Source organism: Aythya marila (assembly GCF_965140915.1).
Source record: "Aythya marila genome assembly, contig: HAP1_HAP1_SCAFFOLD_173, whole genome shotgun sequence".
In the NCBI taxonomy this organism is placed as follows: Eukaryota; Metazoa; Chordata; class Aves; order Anseriformes; family Anatidae; genus Aythya; species Aythya marila.
In genome coordinates this window covers 467,450-494,302 of record NW_028137021.1, presented here as the reverse complement: position 1 = coordinate 494,302, position 26,853 = coordinate 467,450, and the positions used below count along the sequence as shown (strand labels likewise).

Below are 26,853 nucleotides of genomic sequence, written 5' to 3'. Positions count from 1 at the left end.
AGGTGCATGAATTGCACCTGTGAAGTACCTATTGCAGGCATCTACTTTAGAATGAGATAACTGGGCCCTGAGGTGCTCATTTCTTCCCTCAGACCAGAAGAGGAGCCTAATGACCAGTTCAGATGAGGACATATGTATCTGTCTAGATTTTTCACAGCTCAAGAACCTAGGAGAAAAGGGGAAGAAAAGCCAGTGGAGGCCCACATGAAGACGACTTTGCTGATCCCCAGGTATATTCAAGTTACACCTGTCTTTGAAATATACGCCCCTAGTTTAGGCTTATCTCATAAATTAAGGAGAAAAAGGCATCTAAGCAGCCAATTGGAGGAAAAAGAAAACACACTGCACTTATGGTTGATTCCTATTGAGGAGTTCCAGATGAAACAGAGAACAGGATCTCAAAACTTAGTTTTACAAACTGCTGCTCCTATTCCTGTTCCCACAGGAACTGACAGTCCAATAAAGGGCTTTAGACTTCATTCAAGTAGTCCTGTAAATACTGTTTGTCATTATAAGGAAAGATCTTTGTGCTTTTCAGTGCTGTGACATGCCTACATATCAAAGCCTTTTCACGAGCAAACTGTGTTGGCATTTGGACTGGCTTTTTAGAATGAAACCAGGGCTTTCAGCAAATAATCCCATAAGAGACATTTGAGAGTCAGCAGAAGTAAAAGCACTGCCTCTGCTTCTTGCAAAATCCTAACAGTGCAGCCCTAAAAACAAAGTTGAACCTTCCCCAAAACGCTGAGAAGTACAAACACTGAGAAGTTACAGACACACACGGATCAGCACTACTTTACCTTCTGTGGGTCAACGGGCTTTGCAAATTCCCTGAAACGTCTGTCAGTGGCAAGTCTGTGAGTAACGTCCCTCAAGAAAATTCTAAGGTCACGCAAGGTATCCTCCTCTTCCTCCTCCAGCATCCCTACTTTTGTGGGGATCACTCTTGTGGCTTCTGAGGCTCAGCTGGTGGTGCTACAGGCACGACTTCCAATGTCCAATCAACTTCAATTCATCAGGAAAAATTGGCCAATTTACAGTACTCAAATACAAGCATATGACAAATTACTGACAGAAAATGACCACCAAAGCAAAGCCCAAAGAGCTAGTAACTTTGATAGGAAAGTTTTAGATGTACTTCTCATATCCTCCTCACCTCTTTTCTTTACAGGAGGCTTAGCCACTTCATTTAGAATTAGGTCCTCAGAAAAAGGCTGCTCTCTCTGCCCTACCAGGCAACTCAATATTGCACACTTCTCCAAATTCCGTATTAAATCATTTTTGGATCTAAAGCAGAAGGAGGAGAGACATTTCAGATTTAAGGCCACAAAAAACTCATCTTCTATTCCAAAAAGACGAGTACCTTTTCAAATTAAGAATAACCTGAAGAACACAAACTGAAAAAAGTTATCTTCCTGGCCTTAAAAGGCTACATTTTCACAGGTTGGCACGGCAAATTCAAATATCACCTTTAAGAATCACCTGTAGAATTAAAGCTCGCTGAAGGGATTGTACGCTACACTGGTAAAGTAATGGCTTTCACCACATCCAACAGCGCCTCCTTTGTATTTACTTGCCTTGCTGCAGCCTTTACTTAGAACCTTTATGGCTATCGAGGGAAGAGACAGGCTTCAGCAGACAAGTGAGGGCTTTTTGCTGAGTTTTTATTTCTCTACCAAAAGGTGTCTGAAGTAGCTAGTACCTCTACGTCTTCCTCCATTTTCAAGTTCTAGTATTAAAAGGTAGGTGAGGAATTTCACTACTTATTTTAGAAGGAATTTACAGCCTGTACAAAAACTTCTGTGGGAACTCAAGCACTTTCAAAGCAGTTGATAATAAACACGTCTAGGTAAGACCCGTTCTCTTCCCCCAGTGACTGAGACCAAATCATCAGAATGACAACAGCGTGGTCCTGTTTTGGGCACCTTCCCTTAATGTAAACTCTCAGAAGTCAATGAAGTTCTGCACCTACTTTTACTACAGTTTATTTAGGATTACAACTAGAATTCGATTCCAAAGTTACTTTAGCAGAAATTGGAACTCAGCTTTCCAGCTTGGAAAGCTTTGGCCTCTATGAAGAAAGAAACTGATTTACTTATTTTTTTTTAATCAAAGTGTTTCAATTCTCTACTAAATTGCATTATTAGCAGTTTACCCAACATAGCATGGAATGGCAGACTGTCAGAAGAAATCTCTTCAGTAAAAACATCCTCTTGTCATTTCAAGCACTGCATATTCTTGACTGAACCACTTTGTAGCCACCAGAATTATTGTATTAATTTATTATTTGCATGTGTGAGAAGGGGGTGAAAGTCACTTGCTTGACTCAGAAAAAACATTAAGCAGATGCTTTCACAGTATTCTTTTTCTCTAAGCAAATTTTAAGTGATTTGTTAGGGTGTCTGAGTAAAACAGTATGCATTTAAGAAAGCACACCAGTTTGATGTTGAAAGCATTCATAAATTACAAGACACTGAAGAAATAGTAAGAAAAGTATTGACAAATACCTCTTCTGGGAGATCTGAGTGACGTACATCAGACGGAGCAAGCAGCAAAACTGGCAAAAGTGCTGGAATGTTACGTAGTAGAGTTAGAACAGTAAGTTTCAAGGCAGGTCCAGCGTTGTCCCACCATAAATGGATATCTGGGACATAAATTGTGCTTGGTGCTGTCTTCTGAGCATTTCGGATCAGCTAGTGAAATGGAAAGCTTGCGTAAGAAAACTAAAACACGTACAAGAACCTCTTAATACATAGCTACATAGCCATCTGACTGCCCCATGAAATGAAACTACGTGAACAGAGTGGCAAGCATCCTTTCACATAAGGAATTTCTCTGTGCACCCTTTCAGATTATCAGTATTCGGAGAACTCTAGTCAGAAGATGGGAAGGATATATTCAGGCAGTGGCTAGACACCGTAGCTATATGGCCACAGCCACAATCATCGCATAACAAAGAAAGGAAATGTCCCTCTTAAGGGACACATCAGTATTCAGTCATGTAACATGTCTGTCCTTACTTGTATGGCTCTCAAACGTTTCCACTAAAGGTAAAAATATTTTAAGGTAGTGATGCCAAACAAGAAAATGGATTTCCTGCCTAAAAGTAAAAACACCAAATCTGTTCATTTTTTCTAGTTAAAACCACATCACCGTGCAAATGAAGTGTTTTCTGAATGTTAATGCTTTTAGTGCACATACTGCAACAGCACAAGTTGTGTATGTCCGTGCGAAAACAAAATAAACAGAAGCCCCAAACCTTGGTTGCCTTACTAATATAATCTAGAAGAAGCCTACAAAAAGTAGCCGACATGCAGTCTGATACAGAGCCATCTACTGGGAGCACACAGTCCTAGGAGGCAATGAGAACTACTTTCTGGATCCCAGTGACATGAGCAGCATTTCTTTCCACAAAGAGATGTTTCTTAGCAACACCGCCCAGCTTCCTGAGCTGCTAGCAACAGCCTCACTGTAAAATTGGGTATGGAAAATGTCGACATGTACAACATCCAGATTGTTTGTGGTGCTGTCTAAAAGAAAAGGGGATTTTCAGACAGAAGCAAACATCCCAGCACATTAAAACAAGGCCACCTCCATTACCAATTAATTTTGCTCACCTTACTTGCAACTCGATTGATCCTTTACATACAGTCAGTGAATCCGATGAGAAGAAAAAGAAAAAAGGTACCTGTCCGCAGATTTCTTCTGGCGGTTCAACGTTTGTAAGCAGAACAGAAAGGTCCAGGGTGTGAACAGAAAACTTCTCCAAAGCGTGCAACACCACGGGTGCCACGTAAGAAACCTGGCCATACCCTTCTTTTCCTGCTATTAGCAGACGGGGCTGGCATGATGTTGGTTCGCAGAAAGCACTCCTAGAACAAGAGTTCAGAAAACAAGTTTATAAATGAGGTGCTGAATAGACACACAGATGTTCCAAGTAATTTTCCTATAGACTTTCTTTTCCCTCCCCAAATAATCCAAATGGCAGCGGTACATTAAATACATGTAAGATTTCCAGTTAAGTTATTCAGTCATTCCAATTGTTTCACCTTCTTCCCTTTGTTTCATCTTCTCCCCTTGTTTTTCCTATTCTTAACTAAACCAAGACTGCAAATTAATATCCCTGCAATCTTGCTTTACTACTAGGAAATAAATTGGTGAGGAGCATTTGTTTCCCCACTACAATCAGGCTGTACCTCTGCTGGCTTAAATCAAAGATGCTAGAGACTTAGCCTTGCTCTAAAGCACAGAAAATCTTCTGGACAGCACAGCAATAGAGACGGAGAAAAATAACTGATCCAGCTGTGACAACATGATCTAACTTTCCAACTGTGGGCTTGCATGACTTCCATACTAAAATATCACAAGATTAACACAACTTGGTGGCTTAACAAATAAAGACACCATTCACATTTTTCTCAAGGTGTTTTAACAAGCCATTTCTCAGTTTTCTTTCTGCTACATAATTCACTACTGGTTTAACAATCCTGGAAAACAGAAGGGCAAAAGGTGGCAACACAAACCCATAAAGTTGGGGTATTTTTAGCTAAAAGGACAGACAGCACATTTATGTGGTCTTGAGTCTTTCAAAGAATGCCATGGATTAAGTCAACGTGTTCTGGTAGTCTACGGATCACTTTGGCTTACGAAGAGAAGCCTGGGCTTTTCAATTTGGTCATTCAGAGCAACTTCATTACAACTTTAGTCCCTCCACCCTTTCTTCTTGTGAATACCAAGCACCCCTTCAACACACAAACTTGATGTTGCCCCTTCGTCTACCACCCCTCGCACTTTTAACAGCTGGAACTGTTCACAAAGACTCGGCAGACCTGAGAATTTAAACGTAACAGGGATCTATCTTTCTTTACCTGCTGAAACAGAGGCGTTTTTTCTCTGGTCCGTTAGGCATTCCATCTTTTAATTCATCTCCAGAAACCAAGGATGCATCGTCATCACTGTCAAACATATCATCTTGTAAAATCGGATTGAAATGCTCTGAAAGGCAAAAGAGGTTTGTTAACTTTCCTGAATAGCCTTTGTCTCTTTCTCTTCCATTAATACAGCTTCTAAATCAGTGCCAAAACCCTTTCTTCATTTGAGAGCACACACTGAAAGCTATTTCCTAGAGTTCAGCCCACCACAGATCTAAGGAGATGGCACAAGGCCCTACAAAGCTCTACTAAGTCCCACTGATGTGTACGTGTAAGGTACGCTACTCTTGGTGATTTTTTTCTCCCCCTTAGAATAAAGGAGATTACAAACACTTTCTGCAGTTGCTTAATAGCTAAAAAAGAAACAAACAAGACCATTTCTTTCTGGAGGAGGTTCCCACAATGAAAGCATGGGGATAAAGCATGTGATGGCCACAGAATTCCATTCATCTAGTAAGTATCAATGCTAATTGATCTCACGTGTATAGTACGATCCACAAACATTTAAATTAGGAGACTGGTTAAAAAGGACGATAGCTAAAACAATATTTAGCTTAGACCAGTTATACTTGTATCCTGGTTCTGACATTCTTAAGAAAGGAATTAGAAACATTGACCTAGAAATGCTTCCCCTCCAAAGATCTGAGTTTTGATTTTTTAAAGAAAAATAGGTGCCTTATACTTCAAACCTCAAGTCAACCTCTACAAATGCTAATTATCTTAGCTGCCCTCAGAAGCAGGATGCTTCAGTAGAGAACGCATCTTCCTTTACTGTGTATTGAGTCATTCAGAGCTTCCATTTGGCATTTCAGTTTTGAATCCACAATAAAACCTATGTGTTATATTCCAGACTTGCCCAAAAAAAAGACACGCACATGCAAATAATAAAATTCTACCACCATTATGTCTGAAAGGTTTAAGTTGATTGCACAAACCACAAGTTTTTGCTTTAGCAGAATTATAAAGAAGTGGATGCTGTGGTTATACCTTGCTGTCGGTCCTCCTTTAGTGCAAGCTGTGCACGCGGGAAGATCTTCTGCACAACTTGTAAAATATTCTCTACTGATCTTTGAAAAAGTGGCTTGAAAATGGGTGAGAGTGCTTGTACGGGCGAAGTCTCGATCCTGTTTGAAGCTGGAACAACCTTCTTCATAGCCATGAAAAAGTCCTTCGCTTTTATTTTAATAGAATTAACGTCTAGTAGCAACTTCTCCCTACTTGCATAAATCTGAGGATAGCATCGGCGTAGAGAGCACAGCGCAGCTTCAGTACATAAAGATTTGATATCTGCACCACAGTATCCTAACAAACAAAAATCAAACGTTACATCAGTCAAGGCCCAGGTTTACAACATGCAACATTTAAAGAATTTGTAATGCCAAAACCAAACAGCTTAACAGGGAATTCAAAGTGCTACCGCTCTGCAGGGATGTTTCATGTTGCTCACTGCCTGATATCCTGCGCTTATGCAGCTGAAGCAGACTCCTCATCAAAAACTATACTCTTGAGGAAGATGCCCCAGAACCATTTAACGTTCTTAGACAACAAAAGGAACGACAACAAAGAGTAAATAGATGAAAGCATCTCACTCTGATTGCTATGAAGGTGTGCCAGCTGCCTCGTTGACTACTTGTGCAGCAAGGCACAAGAGCATGGGTACTGCCTGGTACAAGCTAAGGTTCTTTACAACTTGGTCACAAGCAAGAATCCGTTTCTGTTTCAGTCTTACCAATGCATTTCTCAGCTAGTTCATCAAGCAACATGTTCGGTGGCTGAGGGGTCCAGTCACGAGTATGAATCTTGACAATTTCTTTTCTAGCCTGGAAGCAAAATCATTGCATTTTAGCTTGTCCCAAGTTTTCCTTAAAAATACCAACAAGAAACAAACAAACCAAAAAGCAAACAAACAAACAACAAAAAACAAAACAGTCCTCCCTCAAAACCCCTCATCTATTAATACGCTTTTCTTACTTGCTCAACTTTCAAGTATTTTACAGTTATTTAATATACACTCTGCATTTTCAACCAGGAAATTGAATATTTCTTATTTGTTATACTGAACTTTTTCTAGGAACCTACAGTGAAAGAAAAGGCATTTATAGCTTCAATAACAAGTTTCCAAACTACGAGACCTAAGGACCCAGAGGAAAATACTGTAATGAAAAATTTATCCAGAAACATTTCTTTGCTGTCCAAAAAACTTCTCTAAAACTTAGCAAGCTTTCATTGGGACAGTCTCATTACTTCATCACATTTGATTTTCAGTCAGTAAATTCACAGAAAGCACTTCTGGCACAATGCTTCCAATTGCTACAATTACTATAAAGAAGAAAAGAATTATGACTCAAACTACTACCACCGAGCAGGGGCACAATCAAATGCAAACACATCCCCTATTCATTCATAAGCGAAGGATTGAGACCAAAAACACAACTTCATGATGAAAACACCCAAGTGGACTAAATAATAAAGCAAACAGGTACAACTTGGGGAATGAAAGGTTTGATTATAGAACTAACTACTTGGTGGTATCATCCTGACCATATATATCCAGTACCAGATTTGCCCTCCATGGAACAATGCAGTGTCTCCACATATCACTCGTTTGTTCAAGTTGTCAATTATTTTTTTCCTATAAAGTTGGACTTTGCCATGGTAGCACTAACGCTGAATTTAAGTTCTCACCTCTTTATTTGGCAAGTTGAAGAAGAACTCTCTGCCAAAGCGTCCTGGTCTTTGTAAAGCAGGATCTATAGAATCCAGTCTGTTGGTAGCTCCGATTACCACGATCTCCCCTCTGTTATCTATGCCATCCATAAACATCTGAAGAGTTGAAACAATGGAAATAATAGAAAAATATAAGTTTTACTTACTGGTTCAGTACATTTTGTTACATTCCACATGACTTTCTTGATGCTGGAACTACCTTCTTCCTAGTGGTCATTCAAAACTGGGAAAAAAATAGTCTACCAAGTCGGGTTTTTTTTGATTTGATAATAAATCTGCAGACTGTTAAGTCATCAAGCACTTCAAGACTGTTTGAAATAATCTCTACGTTAATATAAAAGGAGTACCGCACACTTCTGCTCAGGAAGAAAATCACGGAAAATGTCAACTTTGATTTTAGATGTTGAATTTGTTGCAGTGAGATCTTCCTCATCGCATGATTCTATTTGGATTTAAACCATATTATCTATGGAGAGACCAAGATTAGGACAAGAACAGCACAGAGTTCAGCATGAAGCCAATCAGGAGTTCAAGTTTGTATTCTTTGTATTCAACTTTACCCTTCTCTTGCTCGAAGGATCTGCTTTTTGAGTCTCCTTCTCTTCACTAGGAGCATGTTCCCTCTTGCTTCGGTAATGCTTTTTCTCAGTGGTTTTAGTCTCGTCCTTTGTATCTTGGCATCTCTCTGTAACAGCTGAGGAGGAAAGGTTTTTAGAGCTACATTCAGTGTCAGACTTGAGAGAGGAAGTTTGCCGCAATTTCTCACCAGGCTCACAAGACTCTTTGCCGGACAAAACGGTTTCTTTTGAAATGAGGCCACGTTCTTTTGATCTTCTTGGTTTCTCCTTGTCTCCACCGTCATCACATTGGTACTATGCGAGGTATTCATCGTTCCCAGGAGATTTCGGAGGGTCCACGACACTGCACAAAATAAAATCACATTTCTCACTTCTGCTGAAGGATGTGAATATTAAGAGTAAAACCTTCCAACGTCAAACAAACAAACAAAAACCTCCGGACTACAGGAACCCTCGCAAAGATATGCCATTTAGAAACCTCTCCTGTGATTAGGACACCTTCTTCAGCTCCCAGAGAAAGTGCTTTTGCCCCTCTTGCTTCTGAAGCCATTGCACTAAAAAAGCAAACGCATCTGTCTCCCTCCACATGCTGCTCTGAATAAGAGCCAGAATATTCAAAGCCACTCTATTTGTTCTCCCCACATAGCCGAAAAAACACCAGTTGAAAGAGTTTTCTACCTCTCTCCACGAATTTACATTCACATATCCTATGACTGCAAAAATAGAAGGCGGGGCTCAGGAGGAACAGCCAGTGCTGGAAATGAAAAAAAGCAGCCTGTTTCTTCAGAGTCTTAAGCCTATGCTACTAGGAACAAAACAAAACAAAACAAAACAAGAGGAGAGGAGAACAACAGCGGGAAATTTACCTATTCTCCAGGTGTTCAATTGCAAAGCCTCCTCTGGAGGATCAACAGTTGTGAATTCAGTTTGCTTAGGAGAAATCAGATCTACATCTGAACCACAACTATTTCAGTAGTATCACGAACTTCTGTTACTCTGAAGAAGCAGTCAGCACCGTTTCTATGTTAGGAAAGAGCTGAACAGAGTCTGTTATTCACATCAAGTAGTCAGGCAGGTTTCTTTAGGAAGGCAGGGTTTCACTAGAACATTACTAGCCTGTAAGCCTCATGGCATCACCTTCCATCTTGACTGCTGAACCTCCTTGATACCTACTATCTTTGCCAAGATACAGCTGTCCACATTTACATTTCCTACTTGGCTGGACTGAATTTAAGAAGATCTTGCATCTAAGAAAGGGAACAAAAGCTGCTGCCCAGCAGCGTCTGGCTCAGGGAGGAGTGAGAAAGCTCTGTGCAGCCCCCAAGGTCCGTGCAGCAGGAGGCAGGAGGTGCTCCAGGCTCCCAGCAGCAGTTCCCCTGCGGCCTGTGCAGGGAGAGGCCCCTGGTGGAGCAGGCTGTCCCCCTGCAGCCCATGGGTCCCCCGTGGAGCAGATCTCCACGCTGCAGCCCCCCTGTGGCTGGAGGAGCCCCCGGTGGAGCAGGCCCCGGGCTGGACTGGAACAGGCTGTGCTGAGCCTGCTTTGCCCGTGACGCTCCTTGTGGAGTGATCTCCCTGTCCTTCTGGCAGCCCTTGAGCCCTTGCCAGCCTCTTTTCTCCCCTTGGCGTTGGAGGAGGGGCAGGGAGAGAGCGCTTGTGCTGGAGCTCAGCTGCCCAGCTGAGGAAAACCACCACGGCTCTGTCTTGCCGCTGCTGCAGCACGCTGGTAGCAGCCAGCACCGTCTGTTCTTCGAGCCTCAGCAAGCCCACAGCATCTTCCCAGAAGGGATCCCTTTCCTTCACGCCTGACAGGCGCCGCCTCCAGAGGCTGAGGGCTTGTGCCCCGTTTGCAAGCGCTTTCTCAGTGCCCCCTTCCCCAGAGAAAGATCCCAGCTGCTTGGCTTCCCTGCCCTCTGCTGCCAGGCTCCCACAGCTGCTATCCCAGCAGCGCAGCAGCCAGCTGACAATGTGCTTGCCTGGAGGACAGCTGCAATCTTGTCCCATGGCTCGCAGCTCACCCAGGGATGGGGATCACCTGCTTCCTGCTGCTTTTCTCTCTGCTCTCCTTTCCAACAGCCTCCTGTGCCCTGGGATGGCCCTACCTTGGGGTAGGCTGCCTCGCCTTCCTCTTGCTCCTTCCCCTTCTTGGGAGGACTTTCTGCCCTTCCGAAACGAGATGACTTCTGCATGCATTCCTTCCCCTTGTGTGTATTGGTGCCTGAGACAGCAGCGGGGTCGTCCCCGGAGCCAGCTGTAGGGCCTGTGCCAGGCTTGGAGGGGCTGCAGGGAACATGCCAGGGGCTGGAGGGGCTGCAGGGAACATGCCAGGGGCTGGAGGGGCTGGATGTGAAGTACTATCAGTAAAGAATTTCTTTCTAACATATATTAGAAATCTAACTGTTCAGTGTAAAGCTATTACTCCATGTCCTGTCACTTCAGGCCCTGATAAAGACCCCCTCCCCAGCTTTCCTATAGGTTGCCTTTAAGTACAGGAAGGCTCTCAGCCTGGCACACAGTAAAAGTGATGGCAGATCCTTCACTATATTATTTGAATTTCATGTAAATAGAACAGACTATCAACTTACTTAGGAGAAGTAATACAATTTCAGAACTATTCAAAACCAAAGGCATTCCAAACTAAGTTTAAGTTCAGAGGAAATCCAAAGAAAAAACTAATTTTGAAACTAATAATCAGAGACAATAATCTTCTTCAAATGATAGATTTTCCTCCTGTACTGGGTAATATTGGTCTGTCTTGAATGCTCATCCAGACATGGCTTTGACACCGAGTATCTTGCTTTGCCTCTGCATTAAGTCTTCTTCTCATGTGAGGTAAATGTCCTGCTCTTATGGGATGGGCCTAGGAGACACACGCGCTGTGTCTCATGATGCTTGGATATCATCTTAATTCTGGGTGAAGATGAAAGGTCTCACTGCTTCCTGAACAGGGAAGTGGATGTCTGCAGTTAAGAACCCTCTGTCTAATCTAGAAACATGAAGGAAGAAGTTTGCTGGATTGCAAGTGACAGTGAAGAAAGCCACAGGTGACATATCTGACTGATTAAAATGTTATTTAGCTCAGGGCATGGCTAATGATGTGGAGCTGGAATAGTTTGACGACTGTAATTACACTCACTATCACTGTGACTTGTTTATAGGATGGTAATGCCTAAAGGTCCCACTGGAGCCTGAAACAAGGTTGTGCTGGGTGCTGCACGTGCATATCTCAGTAGCGCTTTGATAGCTAGTGATACAAACAGACAAAACAGAGATTGAAAGGAGAAACGGGGGGACAGAGATAAGAAGATCTTCCTGCAGGTCATTTAGGGTATGAGCCAGGACTTCAGTGCATCCAGCTCTCTAGTGCTCTGCTGGCCCAGTGAGATGAATGGAAAACATTGCAGCCTTGGAAAAATAGTGCTTCTTCTAATTCTTTGGCCAGTTTTGATGATTTAGGACTGCTCTATTTATTTATTTATTTATTTTACTTTCCCCATTTGTGCTGGAGAAGGTGAACTTTTTAAATACCTATTCTGAATTCAAATATCATTTTCATTGTTATGTTTCTGTTTTGTTGGCACTATTCGTAATGACTTCTACCCTTCAGTGGAAGCAAAAGCTTATCATACCATAAAAGTGGAAAGGTCACAGAAAACTTCAGAGCTTTTGAAGAAAGCTGAGGAAAATCCATTCCCTGTTCTAGGCAGAGGGAGTGGCTGATTTCCAGACAGGTAAATGGGCAGGATAAGGCCACTTCATGTCCGCTGATGGCCAGTTGTATGGACCGCGAAGATAATGGACTAGCAGCACAAGAGACAGTGCCAATAATCTAATCCAATACAATCTATTTCAAGTGGTAGAGACCTGATACTCTACGACAATGTGAGGAAGACCAAACTGTCAGGCAAACTTTGAGATGATCATGTTCAGGATCTAAAACTCTTAAGACAAGTGTCAACACAGGAAGGGTGAAATAAAGGCATGAATGCCATACAAGTACTGATAAATCTCAGGAAGTCTGGAAACCAGGGCAGATGGATGGAATAAGATGGTGCTTTGTGTTAGCAAGAAGCAGAGGTTAGGGAAATGTTATGGGTCTGCAATAGAGTGGTTTTGTGCAAATCGCTGCTAAAGAAAGACAGCCTTGCTAGCCTGCTCTTTGCTCTTAGCTCCAGTCTACAGTTATCAGACACATAAACAATAATGGGAATTACGGGAGACTTCAACTTCCCAGCAAAAGACTGAAAGATGATTACCACTTATTCTCATACAGATATACTATGTGATGGATTTCTTCACAAAAGTGAAAAAATATAAGACCATTTTAGACTTGGCTCCTGTACGGGTTTAAATGTAGTAAGATTTGAATAAAGTCTGATCATGAGCTGACTTTTCTCATTGTACATTTCAAGACAGACAACACCAGGCTTAGAACGAAGGTTTTGAGGCTTAGAAATGCAAACTTTGAAATCTAAGGAAATGAATCATTTAGTCTGACTAAGCATCTCTGGGACTGGAGTGCAGAGAAGGCAGAGTTAAAATTCAAAATTCAGATGGGAAAAAAGCAATGAGAAAAGGTACATTTCAGAGGTTAAAAACTGCAAAAATAAAGTACGAATGACCCAAAACCTCCTTCACGTAGGAAATTAAACAATAATAGTAAATGATACTTAAGCCACAGAACCCAGGGGGAACAAAGAGAACAAATTAGGACAGTTGCATACTCGAGGCAAAAATAGATCAAAAGTTAATGATGTCTCAAATGCTGCAAATCTTATTTCCTGCATCTAACAGCAACAACAATGTGATATTAAGGGCAGTGACAGGATTCCCATTGCAAATGAGGGTAGGGCACTAGGCACAACATCATCTGAGGTGAAATAAAAATCTACAGTGATTCAAGTGAAAAATGACAAGCTGATATCTACCTAGCCTATTAACAGCATTGGCACACAGAACAAGTCAAGTAGGAAAAATACATCACAACTGTGCAAATCAGGGATAGTCCCCAGAATGGGAGAGTAACAAATACACTTCTGTCCAGGAGAATGTAAAGAGTGATCCAGACAAGTGCAGGCCTGTTAGTTTGACATCAACGCTGGGCAAAGTTTTGTAGCAAGAAGAGATAAGACTAGGGAAGTAGCGGGTAATGTGGAATTTACAAGATAATTTATTAAAGCTAATTTGTTTCCAGAGAATTTAGTAGCTTGCCTTTGTAGGACCAGTGCTCCCCTACACAGGGGATGAACTACATCTATTTCACTTTCTGTGAGCTTCTGATACATTATCTATGGATTTGGGCTTTGGGGCTGCAAGTGAATCAAGGGAGTTTGCAATTGTTCACACTGTTCGAAGAGGGAATTACCGGCAAAGGAGAGGTTCCCTGTAGTGATTCTCAGAGACAGTTCTGAAACTGCAGCTGCTAAGGAGGCAAAGACTCATGGAGAAATGTAGGCTGGAAGGGAGCTCTGAAAACCCAACCTCCTATTCAGAGCAGAGATGACTTCAAATTTAGGTATGTTCAGTATGGACGTGGTGGCCGAAGACTAAAAATTACATATGAGCTATGAGATTTCCAGGTGACATAAAGTTGGGAAGTACTACCGAGCCTGACAGAAGGATATCCCTTGTGATTGAAATGGTTCAGGTGAAGTGACATTTGATAATACAAAGTAGAGCCATGCTTAGAGATTCTCAACCGAGGGTGGTTTTTTTTTTTTTTTTTTTTTTTTTTTTTTTTTTTTGTCATGTTTGCTATATGGCAGTCAGGAGTTTAAAACAAACAATAAAACAACAAAACCCCATGTTCATGCACTGTTAACAGAAGAACTGAAAAAGTTAAGTGGTTATATGGTATGTATGGCTATTCTTTTTTTTTTTTTTTTTTTCTCCAGTATAAATACACCTGACAGGGCAGCCCTGCCACACATTTAAGACATGAGGCAAAATTCTGCCACTTGTATTCACATTGAACTTAGGAGGAAGTGTTCAGAAGACAGAAGGAACAAGTTGCCTATTGTGTGGAAGGGAATTAAAGGACATCATTCTGCTCAGCCAGATGTCAGTTGAGAGAAAAATATGATGTCTCTGTGAAAATGCATTTCTTGAGTAAATATCAAGGAGAATTAGGAAATGTGTAAGTTGGGAGATACATCTGAAATGATGATTGCAGTTGGCTTATGAGGAACTTTGGACAGGAAATTGGTAGAAACTTCCCATTTTAAGAATAAAGTGCACCATAGATATGAAGTCAGCATTCACCTAAAGAGTAGAGGCCAACTCAAAGCCCCCACAACAAAGCAGTGGACAAACCAGAACACTAACATGTTGTGGTCTAGAGTCACACAGATATACATAAGTTTACTATACCTAAACATCTGAGGGGTTCCTTTGAGAGGCGGAGGGCTTGTGCCCCATTTCCATTTCCACTCTCAGTGTCCCCTGCCTCAGAGAAGGATCCCAGCTGCTTGGCTTCCCTGGCCTCTGATGCCAGGCTACCAGAGCAGGTATCCCAGCATCGCAGCAAACAGGTGACAATTTGAGTGCCACAGCAGTCCTCATTGCGAGCTGGACGCTCAGGGCACTTGCGGCCACCCACCTTTGTGAGCTCCAAGGCTGACAGTGACTCTCTGCTGAGCTGCCACAGCTCTCAGGAATCCCAGTGAAAGAGCATTCGGCGCAAAGCTGACTGCCAGGAGAAAAGGCTGCCGTGAAATGGCTGCTCCACAATGCCAGGAGCAAGGTCTGCTGGGCTGGGAGTTCGCAGGGGAGCTCAGCCTTGAGCCTGGCAACTGCGCCTGGAAGCCAGGGACGGCCTTGGTGTGCAGCTGGACACCTGGGCCTGAGAAAGCAAGGTCTCTTTCCAGACACTTGGCACCATCGTCACCCAGTGGCTGTCTCAGGGGGATGAGAGAAATGCACAGAATCTCTTGCTTTCCTGAAAAAGGGATGCATTTTGACCTCAAAGCGAGCTCCTTTCTCTCGGAAGCATCACGTCCTCCTGTCTTTCTTGTATTTGGCTATGACTTTAGGAATCCCTGCAATCCCTGCAGCTGTGTCCCCTGCCAGCTTCTTGTGTGCCCCAAGCATCCTCGCTTGCAGGGCAGTAGAAGATGCAGAAAAGGCCTTGCCTTAGTGGAAGCACTGCCCTGCAGGAGCTCCAACATCCCTCTCAGCAGCACACTGTAGCCCCCAGATGCCCCCGAAAGGGCACATTTCAGCTACTGGGTGTAGTGGGTTTACGTGGCAAGGTTTTGGTAGCAGGGAGCCATAGGGGTGGTTTCTGTGAGAAAGATCTAGAAGCTGCCCCATGTTTGGGAAGGGCCCCATTGTTTTCCAGATCCGAGCCAATAAGCGATGTTGTTTTGCGCCTCTGTGAGAGCATATTTAAGACAGGGAAAAAACGCTGCGCCACACAGCAGCCGGGAGAGTCAAGGGAGTGGGAGAACAGCCTTGCACCAAGGTCAGTGTAGAAGGAGGGGGAGAGGTGCTCCAGGCGCCGGAGCAGAAGTCCCCTGCGGCCTGTGGTGAGGACCATGGTGAAGCAGGATGTCCCCCTGCAGCCCATGGAGTACCACGGTGGAGCAGGGTTCCACGCTGCAGCCCGTGGAGGAGACCACGGTGGAGCAGGTGGCCCTGCACCGACGGAGGCTGCCGCCTGTGGAAGACCCCTGCCGGAGCAGATTCCGGGCCGGACCTGTAGCCCGTGGAGAGGAGACCACGCAGGAGCAGGTGATCTGGCAGGAGCTGCTGCCCGTAGGGGAGCCAGGTTGGAGCAGTTTTCTCCTGAGGGATGGACCCCGTGGTACAGACCCATATCTGGAGCAGTTCTGGAAGAGCTGCTGCCTGTGGGAAGCCCACGCCGGATCAGTTCATCAAGGACTGCATCCCGTGGGTGGGACCCCACAGCACAGGGGACAAGAGTGACCGAGAAGGAGCGGCAGAGAAGAAGTGCTGTAGACTGACCATAACCCCCATTCCCTGTTCCCCTGCGCCGCTCGGGGGGGAGGAGGTGGAAAAGGGGTGGATGGGGGGGAAGGTGCTTTTGGTTTTTTTTTCCTTTGTTTTCTCACTTCTCTCGCTTGTTAGTTGTAGGCAATAAATCTTACTATCTCCTTATGCCGAGTCTGTTTTGCCCGTTACAATAATTATTGCGTGATTTTCTCGTCCTTATCTCAATCCTTGAGCCCTTTTCACATATTTTCTCCCCATTCCTCTTTGAGGAGGGGGAGTGAGAGAGCGTCTGTGGTGGAGCTCGGCTGCCCACTCGAGCGGAACCACGACACTGGGAAGGAAATGAGCTCGCTCAAGGTGAGCTACCCGCTCAAGGCCCAGGTGTCTGTGAGGCAGTGTTGGCAAGGAGTCCTGTTGTGTGAGTCCGTTCTTTGTGGGTGCTCCGTCCCCACAAGGCTTGCTTTTCAAGGCCCAGGAGAGTCTTGTGGGCACTGGCCTGGGGTCCCAGGCTGAGCCAGCTGCTGGCTGGCAATCAGGGAGGCTCGCTCGGTGTCTTGGCTTGGGTTTGCATGGCCAGGCTGTGGGAGCGAGGGGCTGCAGGGGTGTCCTCTGTGAGGAGAATGCAGCAGCTGCCCCATGGGAGCTCAGGGCCGCTGCCAGGAGGCTCCTTCCAGGAGGGACCCACCCGCTGCTGCCCAGAACGCAGAGCAAAAGGATGATGTTTGCGCCTGGGGGAGAGCCCATCTAAGAAAGGGAACAAAAGCTGCTGCCCAGCAGCGTCTGGCTCAGGGAGGAGTGAGAAAGCTCTGTGCAGCCCCCAAGGTCCGTGCAGCAGGAGGCAGGAGGTGCTCCAGGCTCCCAGCAGCAGTTCCCCTGCGGCCTGTGCAGGGAGAGGCCCCTGGTGGAGCAGGCTGTCCCCCTGCAGCCCATGGGTCCCCCGTGGAGCAGATCTCCACGCTGCAGCCCCCCTGTGGCTGGAGGAGCCCCCGGTGGAGCAGGTGGCTGTGGCCTGGAGGAGGCCGCGGCCTGTGGAGAGCCCCCGCAGGAGCAGGCCCCGGGCTGGACTGGAACAGGCTGTGCTGAGCCTGCTTTGCCCGTGACGCTCCTTGTGGAGTGATCTCCCTGTCCTTCTGGCAGCCCTTGAGCCCTTGCCAGCCTCTTTTCTCCCCTTGGCGTTGGAGGAGGGGCAGGGAGAGAGCGCTTGTGCTGGAGCTCAGCTGCCCAGCTGAGGAAAACCACCACGGCTCTGTCTTGCCGCTGCTGCAGCACGCTGGTAGCAGCCAGCACCGTCTGTTCTTCGAGCCTCAGCAAGCCCACAGCATCTTCCCAGAAGGGATCCCTTTCCTTCACGCCTCCAGAGGCTGAGGGCTTGTGCCCTGTTTTCAAGCGCTTTCTCAGTGCCCCCTTCCCCAGAGAAGGATCCCAGCTGCTTGGCTTCCCTGCCCTCTGCTGCCAGGCTCCCGCAGCTGCTATCCCAGCAGCGCAGCAGCCAGCTGACAATGTGCTCGCCTGGAGGACAGCTGCAATCTTGTCCCATGGCTCGCAGCTCGCCCAGGGATGGGGATCACCTGCTTCCTGCTGCTTTTCTCTCTGCTCTCCTTTCCAACAGCCTCCTGTGCCCTGGGATGGCCCTACCTTGGGGTAGGCTGCCTCGCCTTCCTCTTGCTCCTTCCCCTTCTTGGGAGGACTTTCTGCCCTTCCGAAACGAGATGACTTCTGCATGCATTCCTTCCCCTTGTGTGTATTGGTGCCTGAGACAGCAGCGGGGTCGTCCCCGGAGCCAGCTGTAGGGCCTGTGCCAGGCTTGGAGGGGCTGCAGGGAACATGCCAGGGGCTGGAGGGGCTGCAGGGAACATGCCAGGGGCTCGAGGGGCCGCAGGGTGTGTGACAAGGGTTTGAGGGGCCTCAGGTCCTGCCGCAGTGGTTGAAGTCCATGCAGGGAACATCAGAGTTGTTGGAGGGGCTGCAGGTAAAATGCCAGGGCTTGCAGCAGCTGCAGGCTGCGTCACAGCTTTGCATCAGGTCAAGACGCATTTTCCTAGAACCATACATTTCCTCCTGAAGGGGCTGAAGAGCATGGAATGGTCTTCAAAATGCACAGAGCAGACCCCAGCAAATGTAGAGCTGCTGCTAGCAAGTAGGTAACTTTATTGTTCCTGTTGTTAATTTTGTTTCACAACAACAGATGCAAATATGTATCTTGAATGAGGGCAAAGGTGACCTTGGATCTGAAGCACACAGGCGTTCGCTAGTGTCCCCCCATCCGGAGTGAATCCAGAACGACTCGGAAGGAAAAATAAAATCCAAACCAGTGCGTTGTGATAAAGAGAGTTTAATAGGGTAGAAAAGGAATAAAAACCAACAAAATAATAAATAATGATACTTACAGTTTATAAGATATTAATATATAAAAATATTTAATGCTATTAAATACTTATAATTTTATAATAATAAAACAATGCCATACTGTACAACACAGTCAATAAAGTGGATTTAATTAAATAAATAAGAAAACCAATAAATTAAATGAAAATTTAAAAATTTAAATTTAATACAAATAAAACCCATTTGTCCCATTCCAATGAATTGCTATCCCCATCATCACTTCCCATCCCACTGATCATTTGCTATCCCAAAGACCTCCCAGTTCTTATCCCCTTGGCATGCCAGTGCAAGAAGAAGTGCTCTGCAGGCAGAGGCCTTGCTGAGTGACCACCTAAGGAGAGGAATTTAATCCAGAAGGCAGGAAAGAAGAGCAATGCCCCGAAAGAAGAAGCAAGTCTTGTCTCTCAGCCCTTTGGTGTCCCAAGCAGCAGTTGCCATGGCCAAGCTTTCCCAGCCCAGCTGCTGCCAGCATCTCCCCAGCTTGCCATTGCCACCTTCCTGGGTGAGGCGCGCGCGCATTTGCCATTGGCGCTGTTGCCATCCCTGTGAGTGGCAAGCCCATCCCCTAGCTCCAGCACGAGAGAGGGGAGAGGGCAAGCGAGAGGGGCAAGGGCTGAGGAGCGTGGCTGAAGCTGGAGCAGGTGCCTGCAGAGGTCTCTGTGCCTGCCTGGGTGCTGCGGGGGCCGTCGAGGAGAAGCCCGAGGTCGGTCACGGGTAGCTGGAGCCTGGCACTGTCGGCGGGGCGCTGGGCATGCTGCTGGGGCTGCTGGAGGTGGGCTGCGGCTGCACACAGGCCAGCTGGCACGCTGGCCCCAGCGCCTTGGCCCTGGCCCCCAGCGGCTGCAAAGTCTCGCTGGGGGTCTTTGTCCCCGGCTGCTGGCGCTGCAGCGTCCTGGCCCCGCTGGCCTGGGGACAGAGCCTGTCCTGGGGCCGCACGGCACGGGGCTCCCCACTCGGAGTCTCCGGCAGCAGCCGCGCTCTGCGGGGAGGTGGCGCCGCTGCTCCTTGCCCCCCTGCAGCCCCCGGGCTTCGCGCTCTCTTGCTGGGTGCCGTGGTGCTGTTGATCGCCAGCTGCTGCCCGCTGCTGCCTGCTTCCCTGCTGCTGCCAGCCACCGTGCTGCTGCCACCCGTCTTCCCCTGGCACGGTCTCTTGCGGCCTTGGCCAGCCTGGCCCAGCAGCGTCTTCCTCTCCTTGCCGGGGGGGGTCTCTGTCGTCGGCCTCCTGTGCTGGCAGCTCTGCGCTGTCCCGGGGGTGCTGCTGGGCGCAGGGCGCTTGGCCCCCCGCTTGGTGCCGGTGGACGCAGGGGCAGGCGGGGGGCTCTTGAGGGGACCCAGGGGGCGTTTGGGCAGGGGTCTCCTATGGTCAGTGCGGCCCTTGGGGTTGGGGCGTTTCTTGGGGGAACTCGGGGGGGATTTGGGCTGGGGTCTACTAAGGGCACTGCGGCCCTTGGGGTTGGGGCGTTTCTTGGGGGAACTCGGGGGGGATTTGGGCTGGGGTCTACTAAGGGCACTGAGGAGCTGGGTGTCAGGGAGGCTCCTGGGGGGACTCAGGGGTGGACTGGGTAGGGGGCTCCTAAGCGCACTGGGCAGGGGACTGGCTGCAGGGCTGAGCGGGGGGCTCACTGCTGGCACGACGGGGGACTGCAGCGACAGCCCACCCTCAAGCTTCTCGGGGCGCAGCCCAGGGGTTGAGGGGACCTCACCGAGGGCTCCTGTGGCTTCCAGTCCCTGCGTGCTCGGCTCCTCGATGTCCTCGCAGAGGTCGGGCAGCTGCGAGAGGAAGCGGCTGAGGGCAGGACTGCTGGGCAAATCGGGGAAGGCGTCCTGGGGCTCCACGGCATCGAGCCAGCTGAGCAGCTCCTCCATGCCGGGGATGGGGATGTCCAGGTCGGCCAGGAGCTCGTCCTGCATGTGCTGCAGCTGCTGGCTGTCCCCTGCCAGCTCTGGAAAGGCCTCGGCAAAGGCATCAGGGCCCAGCTCGGGCAGCTGCGGGGGCTCCTCAGGCACCTGCGGGGCTGTCGCCGCTGAGGACGAAGCAAGAAAATCCCCCAAGACGGGCGATGTCAGCTTTCCCATGGCCCCTGGGTGTGGGGCGCCCAGCGGCCGGCTGTGCCAGCCCCAAACTCACCGTCAGGCGTCGCCGTCTGGGTGCTGGCGGTCCTTGGAGCCTGGGCAGGCTTGGGGGCAGTGGGGCCGGGCAGCGGGGGCCCCTGGTCCTCGCTGAGCCCCACGGCGTGCAAGCAGGGCTCTGGCAGCTGCCCCCGGCTGCTGCTCAGGGTGCGGGGCGTGGGGAGCGCCTGCCCCCGCAGCGGAGGCCCCGGGACGAGGGGTGGCGGGGGGTTGCGCTGGGCGGGGGCCTGCAACAGGCAGGTGCCTGCGGGGTGCAGGAGCTCCCCATGGAGCACGGCCCTGGGCCCCAGCCCCAGCGCATGGTGGGGTACCAGTGTCCCCGTCACCATGGGCTGTCCCCACTGATGGACGGGGGCACAGGGAGGAGCGGTGTGGGGGAGCTGCCCCCCGGCGGGGAGCTGCACCAGCTGCAGCTGGTGCCCCATGCTTGGGAGCTGCACCAGCTGCAGGTTTTGCCCCACAGCGGGGAGCTGCACCAGCTGCAGCTGGTGCCCCACGGCGGGGAGCTGCCCCAGCTGCAGGTTTTGCCCCACAGCGGGGAGCTGCCCAAGCTGCAGGTGGTGCCCCTGGGCTGGGAGGTGCCCCCCAGGTGGCAGCTGCACCCCGGCGGGGAGCTGCAGCACCTGCCCCTGGACCCCCGGCACCACGTGCCAGACGGTGGCCTGGGGCAGCGCGGAGGGGAGGGTGGGTACCTGCGGGGGCTGCAAGGGCAGCGCCGTCGCTCCGGGGAGGGAGGGCAGCAGCCAGGCAGCCACCGTTGGCGGCACGGCTGGGACGACGAAGGGGGAGTTTTGCGTCTGCGCAAGCCGCGGAAGCCGTCTGGGGAAACCCTCTGTGGGAAAAAGGCCGCTGGGCTGAGCTCTGGGGCGCTGGGCTCGCCAGCAGGGCCGCAGCCCCGGGAGGAGCGGGAGCCGGCTGCTGGACCTGCCATGGTGGCTGGAGAGTGGGGCGGTTGCTTGGGGAACCCGGGCAACGGGGGTTCCGTCCCAACGGCTCACCAGCCCCTCGCCGACATCTTGGGGAGGACTGCAGGCTTTGGACCCAAGCAGGCTGCCCAGCGCAAGACTTGGCCATGTTCATTAGAACATTACTAGCCTCTAAGCCTCATGGCATCACCTTCCATCTTGACTGCTGAACCTCCTTGCTCCCTACTATCTTCTTTGCCAAGATACAGCTGTCCGTCCACATTTACTTTTCCTACTTGGCTGGACTGAATTTAAGAAGGGAGCTTGCAACTCTTCCTCTTGTTTGCCACTTCATCATCAAACCAAATGAAAACCATTTGCCTTTAACCTCTTTATTTCAGGCCTTCTTTCCTAGTGGCCATTCAAAACTGGGAAAAAAATAGTCTACCAAGTGGGGTTTTTTTTTGATTTGATAATAAATCTGCAGACTGTTAAGTCATCAAGCACTTCAAGACTGTTTGAAATAATCTCGAGATTAATATAAAAGGAATTCCTCACACACGCTGCGGCCGCTTACCTTTAGTATAGTTGTTGGATGCGATGGAGCAGTATTTCTTGCTTTCGCCTGCACTGGAAGTCTTCCCTTCCTTGTAAGGTTGTTTACTGCTCTCACTTCTGCATTACTGACATGAAGAGCCATCTGGAGGATGGCATTCTTCCTTCTTCTCCCGCGTTATCTTCTGGAAACGAGGATCTAAGTGTTCCAAGGAGCCTTTCGCTTTCCTGGTGCTTCTCCTTTTTCTTCTTTTTCTTCTCCTTTTTCTTCTTTTTCTTACGCTTGCGATTGGCATTGTCAAAGCGGAGCGCACAGAAACACAAATCATGAAGTCTGAAAGAAACATGCAAGTTAAAAAGGGAAAAAAAGATGTGGCACTTGTTGCCTATATGAAACCTGATTTATTTTACCACAGGTGATGATTTGCAGCATGTCAGCTATTTTGTGGTGCTTTGTGCACACGCAACTTACTTTAGATGCAGCAAACTTAAGCCGTCAGATTGAAGGACCATAGGTCCTGGTTTGTACACAGATCATTAACAACGGCTAGCTCTGGAATACGTGCAAGCAGAAAAAATCTTTTAACCTAATCTGGAATGGTGTACGGATGTGATTCGAACTATGTGGTCCAAAGCTAGTGCTCTGACACAATTCAGCAAGAGCTTTCCTGTCTTCACTGATCAACCTAACAACATGATCCCCAGCCAGCTGGTGCTATCTAAAGAACTTAGAAACTACCAGAAAAAAAAAAAAATAAATAAAATAAAAGGAAGACATGAGAAGCACCCAGAAAAGAATTAGGATAAAAAATGCGGAGTATGCTGGAATCCTTGCTTACTTGGAATCCTTCTCTCCATCTTTATCCTTAGACTTCTTTTTCTTCCAGAACTTGTGATATTTTTGCATTTTTTTCACCACCTACAAGCTCCTTTTCTATCTTTCTGTCTTTCCTTTCTATTTCACTTTCACTACCTTCTGCACGGGTATATTTTCTTTTTCTGTTTCCTTCTGTTTCAGTTTTCTGGCGACAGTTCTCCAAATGAGCTGACACAGGTGGAAGCGCATGTCTTTCACGAGAATGTCTTCTGGAATGTTGCTGAGGTACCGAGCAACGATGCAAGTCTGCTCGGGGTGTGCTAAAGCGACGTACATCTTCCTCTCTCAAGAGGGAACCGTGAGGCCATCCGCTTTTGTAATGATAATGCTTATGTGACCTGCTGTAGTAAGTTGCAGTCAATCTGTCAAAGGCTGAATCGCCGTGAGAGAACTTTCTCTCTCTACTGTCTCCTGTCGCATGAGGTGAATAGTAATCCTTGTAATAGCCACATCTTTCCCATCTCCGTGCTTCGTCTCGATAGTATCTTTCTCTGCTCCAACTTCTTTCCCCTTTGGATCGGTAGTACCTATTGCTACCTTGTTCTGATCTTCCTCCGCTGCCAGATCTGTACTTTGAATATTTGACTGCTCTTCTGCCATTCTCAGGGCTGTTTCTTTCACGAGGGAAAGATCTGTACCTGCTTCCCTCCCAGTACTCCTGCTTGTGACTCTTTTGCTCAACAAATTCCACGCTCTGAGAACACCTCCTCTTGCTGGAAGGACCTGCTTTTTGACTCTCCTTCTCTTCACTAGGAGCATGTTCCCTCTTGCTTCGGTAATGCTCTTTCTCAGTGGTTTTAGTCTTGTCCTTTGTATCTTGGCGTCTATCTGCAATAGCTAAGGAAGAAAGATTGTTAGAGCTACATTCAGTGTCAGACTTGAGAGAGGAAGTTTGCCGCAATTTCTCACCAGGCTCAGAAGAGTCTTTGCCGTACAAAACATTTTCTTTTGAAATGAGGTCACGTTCTTTTGATCTTCTTGCTTTCTCCTTGTCTCCATGGTCATCACATTGGTACTGGGCGAGGTATTCATCATTCCCAGGAGATTTCGGAGGTTCCGCAACACTGCATAAAATAAAAACCCATTTCTCACTTCTGCTGAAGGACGTGAATATTAAGAGTAAAACCTTCCAAAGGCAAACAAACAAACAAAAACCTCCGGACTACAGGAACGCTCGCAAAGATATGCCATTTAGAAACCTCTCCTGTGATTAGGACACCTTCTTCAGCTCCCAGAGAAAGTGCTTTTTCCCCTCTTGCTTCTGAAGCCATTGCACTAAAAAAGCAAACGCATCTGTCTCCTTCCACCTGCTGCTCTGAGAAAAAAGGCATAGGGGCGAGCGGGGAACAGCCAGTGTTTCTCCAGACAGTGGAGAAAAATGGAAAAACATTCTATAAAGGAACACAAGTTCTCCTTGAGGCACCAACCTGCATCAGAGTGATATGCTCAGTGCTGATCATTAGTTCTGTTCGTGACACTGGACACACAGTATGGAATTGTACTAATTTAAATCCTTCCATTAAATACTATTAGTAGACAGATAAAACTGTAACGAACTTCCATAAAGTCTTGTCTTAATCAGATTGTGCTCATTTTACCTCATTTCCTCTGACAAGCTGTTCAGCTGGCTGGCTCTGAAGGACTCCGTGATGACTTCTCGATTGACTGAAGGCATAGCTCCAGGCATCTGCAATTAAAACGCACAAGTCAGCAGACAAAAAAATACTATTTGTAGTAGTACTGAGGACTAGTCTTGTCAGAATGTCTCCATTAAATGGTAAGCAAGACCGCTGTCAGTTGTATGCATTATCTACACTTCAAAGATAACCCCAACTCACCCCCCAAAATCTACTTTATGAAACTTAGGAATTTTTATCTCAGCTGAGCTTAAGTTGACAAGTTCTAATGTAAGCTCAGGTCTGCAAATTCTAAGGGGATAATACCACAAAGCCTTACGATCACATGTGTGCTGTGTTTTCTCAGTATTTCACCTGAATTAGGAACACAATAAACACTCCCGAATACATCGTAGGTGAGAAATTCTCGATGGAGCAAATCTATGTTTCAAGCGATCCATTTGTTTTAGAAAAGAACATCTCAGAAGGTTTAACAGGTTCAACTCGGCAAGTGGAATCATCAAGTTTCAGTCCGTTTTCTTTAGATTCATTAACTAACCTAATAGCACCATTTAGTGAATCTGTTTTTGGCAGCTCATGCTGGGATCTTCCTTTGTCAGCATTCTGACAGGAAGAATTGGAATGCTGCAATGTACGGACTACCTTTCCAACCAAAATTCCATTAGAGGACATTGCATTGCATTTCAAATTCCTTTGAAATAAGCCCTTTGACTCCTCCTCAGATTTTCCTGAAGATTCTGCACCATAAGGGACTGTGTTATCAGAGCTGAGTTTAGGATTTTCATTCACTGTTGGCTCCACAAAAATTTCATCAGAAACTTTTTTGTTTGTTTGCATTTGCTTCATTTGCATTACCGAATTTGTAATTGTGGATGAAGGAACAGCCTGGTAGAGATCTTCATCCTCCACAGCACTGCTAAGAAAGTCAGGCTGTGACACAGTCTGACGAGCAGGCAATTTATTGTGAATACTGATGGTGATCTTCTGTTTTCTTGACGTATCAGTCATTGAAGGCCTGGTAATTGCCTGGTTTTGAACACAGGCCATTGGTGGTGCTGAAGATGGCCTTTTTAGGGTGACACCAGTGGTCTTTGTGTCCTCTTTTATGGATCCATTTCCATTTAAACGGCTTGAATTCTGTATTTAAAAAGAAGAAATTGCAAGATGGATTAACGCAAACACTGCATGTAACATTTTGAAACACAAAACTCTCCTACTGAGTGTTTCTACAAATGGTCTTAACACCTAAAAAGAAAAACACACTGCCCTTTAAGGATAAATGCAAGTCCAATAAGCGTATTCAATTCCTGCTTTTGGTTTACTGCAGATTGGTATCAAATTAACATCATCTTTGAAAAACAGCCAAGCAACTTAACATTACCTGCTGCTATTCCCAAATATATTTATTTTCCCCTTTAAACATACCCTGAAAAGCCTGAAGTAATCGTTCTGGTGCTCAGGAATAAGACATTTAGTTTTCCCTGTCTTAGCTAAAGTGACGAGGATAGGAAAAACAAGTCCTCTTTTAAATGATTTGAGGATTAGTACACTCTGCTTAAATAGTCAAAGAGCGTAGCTCTCTGTGCTTTAGAAAGCTGTCTTGGAGCTATAAAGTAATGGAGTCGCATGGCTGCACAATTTAGCAGTAACCACTGTTTGAATGACTCTGGCTGTAGCATGAGGGCTGTGAAGAAAGCTGCAGCGTGGGAAGGAAAACAAAACTAAGATGCCGAAAACCAAACAAAAAACCCCACACCAAACCCCAAACCCACTAGCAGTTTGGTGCCGTTATCTGCCCTCCCGCTTCCCTGAATTACCTTAATCATATGAGGAAGAAGTCGTGGTCCCAGAAATCCAGCCTGCTTACTATTAGCCCCCTGCTGACCAGGAGGGAATGAACAGGGATAAGATGGTGCTGGCAAGTAAAACGCACGTTCTCCAAGTGTCAAATCATAGCGCCTTCAGAAAAGAGCAGTGATCGTAGTTTAGTTTTTCTTTCAGCCTACTCTTGGATTAAATCCCATCCTATCATTTTAGAGGAACAGCTCATACGATATGGAAGCCTTCTCTACAGAAGGCTTCGCCAAGACTACAGACTGAAAAGTAGAGAACAGTCTTCCTACTAAGACTATCACTTGCAGAGCAATAATTCATTCTTACACCACAGATGACCTTCAT

The 26,853-nt window shown here is 47.1% G+C and overlaps 1 protein-coding gene across 1 annotated transcript in view; it reads right to left on the bottom strand.

Moving 5' to 3' along the window:
* The window catches only part of LOC309891234 (ATPase family AAA domain-containing protein 2-like), a gene marked incomplete at both ends in the record, with an annotated part of 195,863 nt that overhangs the window by 102,739 nt on the left and 66,271 nt on the right, over positions 1–26,853 (bottom strand). Inside the window, 3 exons of the mRNA XM_082785608.1 lie at positions 5,955–6,233; positions 6,661–6,751; positions 7,617–7,776. Coding sequence (XP_082641734.1) covers positions 5,955–6,233; positions 6,661–6,751; positions 7,617–7,776 — 530 coding nt within the window. The remainder of the gene's footprint in view (positions 1–5,954; positions 6,234–6,660; positions 6,752–7,616; positions 7,777–26,853) is intronic.